Source organism: Myotis nattereri (assembly GCF_964212035.1).
Source record: "Myotis nattereri genome assembly, chromosome: 15".
Lineage (NCBI taxonomy): Eukaryota > Metazoa > Chordata > Mammalia > Chiroptera > Vespertilionidae > Myotis > Myotis nattereri.
In genome coordinates, this window is record NC_138090.1 from 13,523,538 (window position 1) to 13,536,481 (window position 12,944).

General features: G+C 50.8%; 1 protein-coding gene and 1 pseudogene across 2 annotated transcripts; both read right to left on the reverse strand.

Annotated features, from left to right (window-relative positions):
- Positions 1 to 6,234: 6,234 nt before the first annotated feature.
- Positions 6,235 to 10,647, reverse strand: DPEP3 (dipeptidase 3; the record flags this gene model as incomplete). The annotated part of the gene is made up of 10 exons (XM_081107635.1): positions 6,235 to 6,570; positions 6,655 to 6,790; positions 7,247 to 7,322; positions 7,869 to 7,953; positions 8,254 to 8,430; positions 8,799 to 8,868; positions 9,101 to 9,242; positions 9,343 to 9,472; positions 9,936 to 10,062; positions 10,376 to 10,647. 10 exons carry the CDS (start codon positions 10,645 to 10,647, stop codon positions 6,334 to 6,336), a joined length of 1,452 nt encoding a protein of 483 aa, XP_080963761.1. The 3' UTR covers positions 6,235 to 6,333.
- Positions 10,648 to 11,913: 1,266 nt separating this feature from the next.
- On the reverse strand, positions 11,914 to 12,366 carry LOC308530874 (ferritin light chain-like; annotated as a pseudogene). The gene has a single exon. The product of its transcript is annotated as a ferritin light chain-like (transcript).
- Positions 12,367 to 12,944: the final 578 nt, after the last annotated feature.

A 12,944-nucleotide genomic window follows, 5' to 3' on the forward strand; every position in this document is an offset into this window, starting at 1 on the left:
GGGCCGGCGCACCCCGCCCGAGCGCATTCCTCCCCGCTGCGCTCACTTCCTCCGCCCGCCCCCCGGGCCGCCCCTCGGGGGCGGGGAGCAGGAGGGGCTGGCCCAGCTCCTCCCCTAGGGGGCCCTGGAGTGGCGAAGCCCCTCTGGAGGGGGGCTTTCCAGTAGCTTCAGGCCTTGGGGAGGGCCTGATGGCTGTGTGACCTTGGGCGAAGAACGCCCTCTCTGAGCCCCAGATGTGGTACTTGTGAAAAGGGGGACTACGCGTCTCCCTCTTGGGGTTGCCTGAGGACAACGTGAGCTGGGGTGCGGGGTGCACTGGCTCTGCGCTCTGTGCCTAGTAAACTCTCAGCGACATTTCTCAGGGGCAGGGAGGGATCAGCAGGACGGGCCTGGGATCGCAGAGGCCCTCCCAGTCCTGCCCAGGGACTCCCGCCTTTCCTGGGTATTCAATCCCCTATCCATTTCCCTCAACTCGGTTTCCCACCTCTCCTCTGAGTCCCTGGAAACCCAGTCCCTGCGAAGGTCATCCCTTCCCGGCTTCCCCTCTCCCCAGGTGGAGGCAGCAGGGATCCTGGCCCCTTTCCCAGAGGCTGCTGCCTCATCCACAGGAAGGACACAGATCCCCCGGGCCCGCCCCTTTTGCCCCTTTGGGAGGCTACGTTGTTCTATTCTTTAGTCAAATTCTTTCACCTTAATTTTACTGTCTCACTTCCTGGGGGTTCCTTTACCCAAATCGTTTACTTACTTGCTCTAAACTTTTCTTTCACTTTCCACAATACTGCTTCAGATAACTCACACAGCTGGCTTTACTTTGACATCTTTATCTTTCTAGGGGTCCTTCCAGCCGTTCTCTATCAGAAAACCCCAGAGCCCATCTTCCTTGTCTATCTCCATTTTCCTCCCCTTTATGGCTCACGGGGCTTTAGAACATCAGAATTAGGTGTATCTTCCCAACCAAATTCTGACTGCCTCCTCTTCCCAACCTCCAGCTTAGGGCAGAATCAGGAGTCAGCGTCCCTGGGCCTTGCTGGAGGACCTCTGAGCTGACCACCGTTCTGGCCCCTATCCCACAGTCTTCCCAGCCCGTGTTTGTCCACTTAACTTCCTGTCCCCTCCTGCTGCCGTCAGTTGGCCATAGTAGCAGCCTTCCAAATGGACTTCTTGGTCTCTCCCCCACTCATGGTAAGCCTCCTCTTTTTAAATTTATATTTATTTTTTAATTGATTTTAGAGAGAAAGGAAGGGAGAGGGAGAGAGAGACATCTCTCAGCAGCCTCCTGCATCCTCCCACTGGGACAGAGCCTGCAACCCGGGCATGTACCCCAACCGGAACACGTATCAGTGACGTTTAGGTGCATGGGACAACAACCAGCCAACCACGCTGTGCCACACCGGCCAGGGCTAGAGCCACCTCTTCTGAAGAGAAAGCCCAGTCACTTCTTGGCCCACAAGTCCCTGCTTCATCTGGCTCCCCAGCCTCTCCAGCTACACCTCTCCCCATCCTCCTGCCCAGCCTCAACCCTTCTGTCTTTCACTTCCTCAAACTCAGGGAGTTTCTGCAAATCACTTGCTGTGCACTCGGACAGGATGCCTTTCAACCCTCTGTCCCCACCCTCACTGACCAAGCTCCTCCATATGGCGGAGTCCTCAGCCTGCAGCACCACCTCCTCCCCAGAAGACTTCTCAGGCACAGATCCTGACACCCTACCTTGTCCTCCCTGGCTCGTGTTCCCCTGGGACACTTTCCCTTCATAGTACCCACTGCTGGGAGAAGGCCTTGTGGGGATCTTTGATTAACGTTTTCCACGCCCACTAGATGGTGGAGTTCACGAGAGCAGGACCCTTTCAGTCTTGTCACTTTGGTATCCTCAGTCCTTGGCCCCAGGGTGCGTGCCAGGGTGTACTACGAGCCTTTAACAAGAGAAGAGTGGCTGGGGTTTGTGATTTGGCCAGACACATGTTCTCAGCAGTGTTCACACCGCTCCCGCCCTGCCATCACACACACGGCCTCTCTCCTCTGGGGTGAGGTCAGATGCTGTGTGGGAGAGATAGGCCACTGAAGCCCAACAGACAGCCTTCGCTCCAGGGAATTCTGTGGCTAGGATGCCACTTCCCCCAGACCGTTCGTTGACTGACCACGTAGTCTGCACCATCAGGGTACTCACAGGCAAAAATAAGCTCACAGGCAAAAAGAAAGCACAGACATTTTTTTTAAAAAAATATATTTTATTGATATTTTACAGAGAGGAAGGGAGAAGGATAGAGAGTTAGAAACATCGACGAGAGAGAAACATCGATCAGCTGCCTCCTACACACCTCCCACTGGGGATGTGCCCGCAACCAAGGTACATGCCCTGGACCGGAATCGAACCCGGGACCCTTCAGTCCGCAGGCCGACGCTCTATGTGTTGAGCCAAACCGGTTAGGGCAAGCACAGACATTTAAAAAGAAAACATCTTTCAGGAAAATTATTAGAACACACTGATCAACAGTTCAAGATTAGCCTAATCAACATATTACAAAAGATAAGGGAGAATATTAGCAATATGAAACAAGAATATACTAGTATATAAAAAAGAATAAGCAGAACTATTAGATATGAAAAATATAGCTGTTCCAGTGATCTATTACTATGTAACAAATTACCCCAAAACATAGTGGCTTAAAACAACAATCAACAAAAACATTAATTTGCTCACAAAGCTTCAATTTGCGTAAAGCTCGTCTCTACTCCACATGGCATCAGTTGGAACCAGAGGATTTACTCCCAAGATGCCTCACTCACATGACTAGCAAGTTGTGACTGGCTGTAGGCAAAGAGCTCAGTGAGACTGTGGACCAGGGCCCTGGGTCCTCTGCATGTGACCTGTCCGTGGGCTGCGTGGCTTCTCCACAGGATAGTGGCAGCAGTCCATGGGTAAGCATCCCAAGAAGCAGGGAGTAGACGCTGACATTTCTCCAGGCCTAGGCCTGGAAACAGGCACTACCTCACTTCTTCGTATTTTACTGGTCAAGCAGTTACAAAGTCCCGATTTAACAGGGGATTGGAAGGTACGGTCCCCATCTCTGGATGGGAGAAGTATCAAAGAAATATGGGACCAGGTATAAAAATTACTGCAATAATATCTGAAACAAAGAATACAATAGGTGATCTAATAGCAGAAAGTTATCATTGAGGATGAATTAGAAAGTTGGAAAGACCAAATTAAGGAATTCTCCCAAAAGAAGAAAGAAAAAATGATTGGTGATTAGGGGGAATGAGGGGCTGAGGAGTAACTGCTTAATGGATATAAGGTTTCCTTTTAGGGTGATAAAAATGTTTTAGAGCCAAAACCGGTTTGGCTCAGTGGATAGAGCGTCGGCCTGCGGACTGAAAGGTCCCAGGTTCGATTCCAGTCAAGGGCATGTACCTTGGTTGCGGGCACATCCCCAGTAGGAGATGTGCAGGAGGTGGCTGATCGATGTTTCTCTCTCATCGATGTTTCTAACTATCTCTCTCCCTTCCTCTCTGTAAAAAATCAATAAAATATATTTAAAAAAATGTTTTAGAACTAGACGATGATGGTGGTTACACAACATTTTCAGTGAATTAAATGCCACTGAATTATTCATTTTAAAAGGGTTAATTTTATAGTACATTCGTTTCTTTTTGAAAAAAATTGATTTCAGACAGGAAGAGAGGGAGAGAGAGATAGAAACATTAATGATGAGAGAGAATCATTGATCAGCTGCCTTCTGCACGCCCCCCCCCTCGCCCCCCACTGGGGATCAAGCCCACAACCTTGGATATGTACCTTGATCGGGAATTGGATCTTGACCTCCTGGTTCAAAGGTCAATGCTCAACCACTGAGCCACGCCAGCCAGGCAATGTGTTAATTTCAATAAAGACAAATTGTTAGACATATAGAGAGAACTGATAAATACACCAGCACAATAGAAGATTTCAACACAACTGACACGGTTACAAATAAGTGAAGAAAACCCCCAGAAAGGATATAAAAGATTTTAACACAGTTAATGAACTTGACCTAATGGACATCTATATCCATATTTTTGCCAAGTATACTTGGAACACTTACAAAAATTGATTATTGGTTGTGAGGAATACCTCAATAGAACTGCTTCCAACCATGATGGCATAATAGGGGCCAAATGTACCTCTCTGTGTAAATTAAATAGAACTGTATAAAACAATGGTTTTCAGACAATAGACAATAGGTGATATAGGACTATGATCCCAGATGGAAGAGAAATAAATGATGTGAGTCCTATGATTGTATTAGCTTATTGCCTAGAGATAACTTCCATGCCATAGTGTGGGAGTGTGTGTGTGGGGGGGAGGGGATCCTCAACTCAGAACCTCATGCTCCTGCTGAATTGAGGAGAAAAATAGCCCAGCCGGTATGGCCTAGTGGTTGAGCGTCGACCTATGAACCAGGAAGTCACAGTTCTATTCCTGGTCAGGGAACATGCCCACGTTGCAGGCTCGATAATTCTCTCTCATCGATGTTTGTATCTCTCTCTCTCTTTCTCTCTCCCTTCCTCTTTGAAATAAATAAAAATATATTTTTCTAAAAGAAGAAAGAAAATTCCCTAGCCAGTTTGGCTCAGTGGATAGAGCGTCAGCCTGCAAACTGGAAGGTCCCGGGTTCGATTCCAGTCAAAGGTTATGGGCTGGATCCCCAGTAAGGGGGGGGGGGTGCAGGAGGCAGCCAATCAATGATTCTCTCTCATCATTGATGTTTCTATCTCTCCCTCTCCCTTCCTCTCTAAAATCAATCAATATATATATATATATATATATATATATATATATATATAAGAAAGAAAAATAAGCCCTGCATTTGAGAAGGCCAAAGCAGCTAGAATCTGCAGGACAGAATACCATCGAGGAGGAAGCTACACAAAGAGAGAGGCCTGGAGATCTGCAGAGGGTCCCCCCTTGAGTCGTTCAGAGGATTGATCTGTACACACATACGAAGAAGTTTATATAAGACCAGAGAAAGAACCACTAGAAAGATGTCGGCTGAATAATTCCTGGAGCTCACATATTTGTGTTCCTGCCAGTGAGGGTGAAAGACCTTTCAATATATGGAACATTAGCTAGACTCCTCAGAAGAGCATTGCCTTAGGAGTCAGGCTAAATTAGCTAGAGATGAAATAACAGTCCTGACAAAGCTTTGCGGTCAACCCCTAGAAGCGGATAGACCCATCCTCCCCCAAATTTGGGTCAGATGTCAAGACTGATAAGGCTACATGTACTCCAAGAGGATGTAGAAACTTTATTACTCGCATAATAAGGCTTTCTGGGGAGAACAGGATGACCTCCCAAACCAGTCCAAAATGGCTTCAGAGAGCTGAGAAAGAGCACTGACTTGGAGCTTATGGATATACTGTACCCAGGAAAAGATGCTCCACATCATTTAGTCATTAGATAAATGCAAACCAAAACCACAATGTGAGATTGGTGGCGAGATATCATTTCACACCCTTTAGGTTAGCTATTATCACAAAAAATGCAAGATAAGTGCTGGGGAGGATGTGGAGAAATTGAAACCCTTGTACATTGCTGAGTGGGGATGTAAAATGGCACCGCTGCTATTGAAAACAGTATGGTGGTTTTGCAAAAAGCTAAACCTAGAATTGCCCTATGATTCAGCAATTTCATCCTAGGCATGTGCCCAAAGGAATTGATAGCAGGGACTCAAATAGATACCTGTATGCCAATGTTCATTGTATAGCCAAAAGATGGAGGCAACTCAGGTTTCCATCAACAGATGAATGGGTAACAAACTGTGATGTCTATGTACCAGGGATTTTGTGTGTGTGTGTGTGTGTGTGTGTGTGTGTGTGTGTGTGTACCAGGGACTATTATCTACACTAATAAAAGAGAAACATGCAAATTGGTGTCACTCTGCTACGCCAACCAGCCAATTGGATGAGTATGCAAATTAACCCAACGAAGATGGCAGTTAATTTGCATACGTAGGCACAGAGCAAAGACTGAAGGCTCTGGCCAGACTGAAGACTGAAGACTGAAGAGCCAAGCCTCACTGCAGCCGGACCAAAGGCCTGGGTCCCGGGTGTGGGAGGAAAACCAGTGCCAGCAGCCAGGGGAAGGAAGGCCTATTGCGCGAATCTTCGTGCAACGGGCTTCTAGTTCATCCATAAAAAGGAATGAAGTCTGGATTGCCCCCTCCCATGGGAAAGAGGAAGGACACTCACACCTGGTTCCATTCCTAAAATGTTTATTCTTAGCATATGTTTGTGCCTGGATGACTAGGAGGGGGACTTTGGGAGACTCCTAAGGTGACCTCTGGGAAACTGACCAGGTCACCAGAGCCACAGGATGAGGACTGAGACGGTGGCAGTAGCCATGAAACCTAGGACAAGGTGTGGGGAGGCTTTTGGGGGACTCTGGAGAATATGATTGCTTGGCCACTTGGTCACATCCAGGTGTGTGGCCAGGTGTTCACGCTGAGTCACGAGGTGGGAGTGGCAGGACCTGCCCACCTGCCTGTCTGGAAACTCATCCTCTGCAGGGTTCTGGCCACTGTTTTCATCTCTCACCTGCAAGTGGGAGTCAGTAGTCAGTGGCTCCCCCAGTGCACCCCTCACCTGCACACCACAGAACCATCCTTTTGCTCAGCCCACCTGTTCCACTCGTCTGAAGACCCGTAGCAGATTTCCACGAAGGACACCCTGGAGCTCTTTCTCACTCCAGCCACGCCTCAGTAACTCTTCTATCAGAACCGGGTATGTGGATACATTCTCCAGCTCCCGAGGGAACCTGTGCAAACACCAGCCAGCCAGCTGTGGGACCATGGCCCTGATCCTTGTCTACGGCCATTGTCCCAACAGCCCCAGTCACATGGGAAACTGAAGGCCATTGTTCTTTAGACTACTGAACGCCACTTTGGAAGCTCTCTGAAGACTAGGCTTCTGTAGCATCTACCCACTGAACAGATGATCAGCCCACAACAGACCTGCTGGGTTGGGACCGGAGCTTGTGCAGGCAGATGAGCTCTGCCTGTGGGAGGTGATGACCTCGAGTGGAGGTGGGTCCAGTGGACCACAGAAGGGACAGGGAAAGCCCAGGACACAGGCCCTGAGAGTGGGGAAATATAAAATTGTCTGGAAGACAAGAGCCTGTGGCTGCGGTTTGAAAGATGGGAGGACCACAGGATGGGGAACTATAATTCCCTCCTCTATCCCAGCCCAAGAAAAAACCCAGGGAAACACTCACCGGCCAGACCCGTCATAATTTCCACCAATCCCGATGAACTCAGATCCAATGACTGCCTTGATGTGGTCAAAGTGATCTAGAGGGTGGAGATTGGTGGTGGGCAGCACTGGGCTGGAGTTAGACCCTGGGATCAGCCCTGGGGAGGTTAGTGGTGGGCAGCCCTGCCCTGGTCTGGTGAAGCTCAGCCCTGGCCAATCCCCTTGCCCATAGTACTCCAGGCCATGGCAGCTGACTCTACAGAGCTCCTAGCCAGTTGTGAATTCTGAAGTGGCCACAAGCTGGACACTGGACCTAGAGTGAACTTCAGAGCCACCTCTTTGCATCTTTTCCTACCCAGAAGCCACCCTGCCTCTGGGTTCCTTGAGAGCCTGGTTGGGGTCTGCCTGCCTGTCCTGTCCAGAGGCGTGGGAGTAAAACTGAGACGCAGAAGCAGAGGCAGATGCTTGCCCAAACCCATCAGCATTGATTGTGGGTCCAGATCAGGTGGCCATGAAGAGCTGTATATACTTCCCAAGGTCTACCTATTGCCCAACAGGTGTGCTAGCTCGCTGGAGCTGTCCTGAGGACCCCGGTGGCCACAGACCCAAGCTAGAACTGCGCAAGGAGTTGAGGTCGGGCTTACCTGCCACAGTGGACACATTAGCAAACAGGTTGCACTGTAAAATCCCCATGGACAGCGTCACCATCACAATGCCACCATTCTTTCTCTACAGGGATAAACAAATGGATACTCAGCTTGGCCCTTCAGTCCTGATGACCTGCCCCACCCCTGGAGGGCCCTCCTATGAGGACCATACTCAGTCCTGGCTTCAGAGATTGGAAGACACTTCTCCTCTGAGTTTGTGGGTCCCTGGGTAGAACTGATTTGGACTTGAGTTTCAGAGATGGGGAGGGTTAACCAGCCTTGAGTCCAAAAGTGAGGCCTGGGCTGGTAGCTTTGTTCAGGGTCAAGAATCTTTGTATGAAGCATGCTTAGCCCTGGTTTGAGGGCTGCGGTGGCCACTCACAAGAAGTTGCAGGATGTCGTCTGGAACATTCAGGAAATGGTTGCATACAGCCCTGGCAGCTGAGTGTGAGAAGATCACAGGAGCCCTTGATACCTTCAGCACTTGTTGCACCAAGGTGTCTGACGCATGGGACAAGTCCACCATCATGCCCAGGCGATTCATTTCCCCTACCACCTTCTGCAGGGACAAATTTTTTGTTTGTTTATTTGTTTGTTAATCCTCCCCCAAGGATATTTCTCCATTGATTTTTAAGGAGAGGGAAAGACAGAGAGAAACATCGAAGTGAGAAAAACACATCGATTGGTTGCCTCCTGAACAAGCCCCGACCAAGGCCCATGCTCGGGAGGAGCCTGCAACCGAAGTATGTGCCCTTGACTGGAATTGAACTCGGGACCCTTTGGTCTGCAGGTCTTTGCTCTATCCACTAAGCCAAACCAGCTAGGATGGGACAAATATTTTATTTGGGGGGTGTGTGTGTCATAGATGCACGTGTGCACATATCTATAGGGAACAGGTGGGTTCGGGTAGGGAACAGGAGTCCTCACCTCACCGAAGCTTGTCAACCCACTGACGTTGGTGTAGAAGTGGTCTTCAAACTTGACGGAACTCTCTGCCCTGCAGAACAGCCAGTGGAGGGCCATCTAGTGGGCCACACCTTGGCCATCAGAGCCTGGGGACTCTGCCATCCCTCTGTTCATGCATCCCACCTCCAGAGCAGGGTAAGGATGTAGGCCAGCTGCTATCTGGGAGTGTGAGGGACCTGCCGGCAGTCCAGCCTCCCTCTGGACACCTCTGTCCTCACCTCTCTGGCAGTTTCCCCGCCATCCTATCATTTCGCTACACTCACCAGGGCGTGTTGCAGGTGAAGGTGAGTGTCAGGTAGCGCACTCCCAGCAGATAGAAACTACGCAGAACAGAGAGGCTGCTGTCCAGTGAGTGACCGCCCTCCACACCAATGAGGCAGGCCAGCTTTTGAGTGCTGTTCAGATCTAGAAGAGGGTGGATGATCAAGTGGTCCGGAACCGGGCCAGATGCACCAGAGGAGTCCCCTGACTACCCCCAACCCCCGCCCCCCATTTGACAGCCCACCTTTGACTGAGGTCACAAGCTCCAGTTGAGCGTAGGAAGCACACATGCGATGAATGAGGTCAATCTGCTCCAGCGTGAGGCGTATGGCATCCTGTCCCTGGGTCTGGCAAGGGACGTAGGCTGACCAGAACTAAGGGTAGGCCCAAGGGTCCAGAATGGGGTCAGACCTTTGGCCTGCCACTCCTCCTCAGCCCCCAAGGTACTCATTCGGGTCAGTGGCCTAAGTGAGGCCGACCCCATGGCACCTTGATAACCATTCAGCTTGCTGCCAGCAGCCAAACTGTGGGCTCAAGACACATCATCCTTGCCTGCTGTTTGTCTGTGTGCTGTGTGAATACCCCAAGGCCAACTCACCATGTCCTTTGTGGTCTCGGCACCTCCCACCATCACCAGGGATTTTCTGATCATTTTCTGTGTGTCTCCACAGAACCTAGGGATCTATGTAGCCAGGCTGTCTTGGCCTCCAACATCCCCACGCTCCCCAGCAACCACCTGATGACACATTGTGTCCTATGATACCCAGTCACCGGGTTCCTGTGGCCTCCACATTCCCCAGCAGCCATGCTGTGGCCCCCTGTGTGTCCCTGTGGTACCTGTGCACCCACAAGGCCATCCACGAGCTTGTCCAGGCTGGTCTGGCCACGACTGAAGTTGCGCAGGTTAACATCTTGTAGCCTGTTCTGGAAAAGCCGTCTCAGGAGCTGGGGCAGATGGTTGTGGCTGGGGGTGTCAAGACAAGGTTAGAGTGCGGACATGGCCTCAGGTCAGGCAAGACATGTCAGCATGCCTGGACCGGCCCTGTCCCACTCCACCTTCCCACCTCACACAGGCAAACAACAGGGAGACCTCTGGAGGCTCAGCTTGGGTTCCACCAGAAGCGGGATAATGGGGGGAGAGGGCCCATGAATGATGATGGAGAGAGTGCATTTAGGGGAGGTGTGAGGGAGCCTCCTCGCTAGCCCAGCGCGCAGGATCCCCTCCCCTGCCGAGGGGCGAGTTCAGCCCCCACCGCCCCCACGCGGCATCTACACACCCATCCACCAGCCGGAAGTCCCGCATCAGGGCCTGCGCGCGCTCCCGCAGTCTCAGGGCTCTGGGGGTGCTTGGCGTGGTTGGGGCACTGGGGACGTCGGGCATGGTCTTGGCGCTGGTAGTTCCCAGCGCTGTCGGGGCGCTGGGGGCGCCCGCAATGGTCCGAGCGCGGGTCACTGGCTTCAGCAGCAGCGACAGCAACAGCAAGAGCAGCAGACACGGCAGAGGCCGCCAGCCGAGCACGCGGGGACACTCGCGGGCCGCGGGCCGCATGCCGCACAGGCGGGCCGGCGGGCAAGGGCTGGTTTTGAAAGCCTGAGAGAGGCAGACGGTCCGCCGACCGTCGACTTAGATGACTCAGCGGCGCGGCTTCGAGAGCAGGAGGGTCAAGACGCTGGGAAGACTTCCAGGGATCCGGAACGCCGTCGCACTGCGTGGCCGCCAGGGGGCACCGCGGCCCTCCTGCTCCCAACGGGGAGAGCACCCCAATGGGCCAGGCAGGCCTCGGCCGCGAGCGCCCTCTGGCGACGCATCGTGGGCTCCCTCCACCCGGATCCCTCTGTCTGGGCTTCTGATAGGGACCGACTGACGAGGGAGTGGGCCAGGGGGGAAACTGGGAGGGACCCAGTCCAGGACAGGTACCTGGGTTGGGTTGTAGGCTCCTCCCTGGCCCCGGCCCTGGTGAGGGGATGTGCAGGAGGCAACCAATCAATGTGTTTCTCTCACATCAATATTTCTGTCTTTCCTTCTCTCTTCCACTCTCTCTAAAAATCAATAGGAAAATATCCTCAGGTGAGGATTTTAAAAAAGAAATTCAAAATCTAAAGATACTTTAAGTATTTGTACCTCCATTTCAAATGTGAAATTAGGGCACCTATGACCTCCTTAATTTCTATTTGATGTGCACTTTTCCCATAATAACTGATATTCTCATTAGGTGATTTATACATTTCCAATTTCTTTCTCCACATTTATTTGTCTAAAAAGGTATTTATTTCCCTTCACTTTTGAAGAATATTTCACTTCACAGAATTCAACAGTAGTAGTTACTTATATTCAGCAGGTAAAGATATTCCACTGTGTAAAGATGTCCATTATTCCTTCCTCCTCCACCCCCCCCCCCCAAAAAAAAAACACACAACTTTATTATTTCCATTTGGTTCAATGCATGGGAGAGGACTCCACGGTGGTTAAAAAGATGCTTTGCAGGCCCTGGCCAGTTGGCTTGGTTGGTTGGAGCATTGTTCTGTACACAAAAAGGTTACAGATTCGATTCCTGGGTTGTGGGTTCTATCCCTGGTATCCAGAGAAAACCGATCAATGTTTTTCTCTCTTTCCTTTCCTCTCTGTAAAAATCAATAAAAACATACCCTCAAGTGAGGATTTTCGTGGTTTCAGGGCGGTCAGCAAAAGCTAGACACCAGAGGAACGCAGAGAGGCCCCTCAAAGGCCTCTGGGCTCCAAAGGCTCCTTGTCTGCTTTGAGGGTGAGCCTCTTGAAGAGACACTCACTCAGCCCAGCCTGGGGACGGGCCGGCCTTCAGAGATTAGTCAGATCGTCGCCCATCTTCTTGATGAGTTTCAGTTCCTCATCCAAGAAGTGGTTTTCCAGGAAGTCAGAGAGATGAGGTTCTGTGAAGGTAGAACCAGGCGTGCAGATCCAAAAGGGCCTCGTTCAGGTGCTTCTCCATGACCATGGCAGCTTCCATGACATCCTGAGTTTTACCCCACTTATCTTGGGAAGGCTTCAGCACGTCCTGGAAATGTATTCGGCCACCATGCTGGTTTTGCATCTTTAAAAGATGCTGGGTGCCCTTGCACTTCTCCTCCGACATCTTGAGGAAGTGGCCCCACCCTCCAGAGCCACACTGTAGTGGTCAAAATAGAAGCCCAGAGAGAGGTAGGTGTAGGAGGCCCGCAGATGCAGCTTGACCAGGCAGTTGAGGGCAGCCTCCACCTCGGTGGAATAATTCTGACGAATTAGGGGGCTCATGGTTGTTCAGCCATAAGGAGTTATGGTCCAAAAATGGTGTTTGCTGCCCTGGCTATTATGGCTCAGTTGGTTGGAGCATCTTGTACACTGAAAGGTGGCGAGTTTCATTCCTGGTCAGGGCACAGACCAGGAATTAGAACCCAGTTGTATGGAAGGCAACTGAAGATCTCTCTCTCAAATCGATGTTTGCTGTTCTGTCTCTCTCTCCCCCCTTCCTCTCTCTAAAATAACACACACACACACACACACACACACACACACACACACACACACACACAATGGTATTTGCTGGTCTTGGAGGCTGAGGATGGCTGAGGTGGTTCCAAAGGTGGTGAGTGGAAAACAGGTTGGAGGGAGGGTGGTTGGAGACGAAAAGGGGGTGTCCCTGAGTATGTTCTGTCCTAGCACTGTTGAAGCAAGAGACAGATCCGGGGGGCTGCCAGGGGCACTGCCCCATTATTTCTATTGAAAATTCCGTTGTATTGTTGTTCCTCAAGTTAATATGATTTAAAAAATATGACTGCTTTTAAGATAATCTTTTGTCTTTGGCTTCTTGAAGTTTGACTTTGAAATGCACA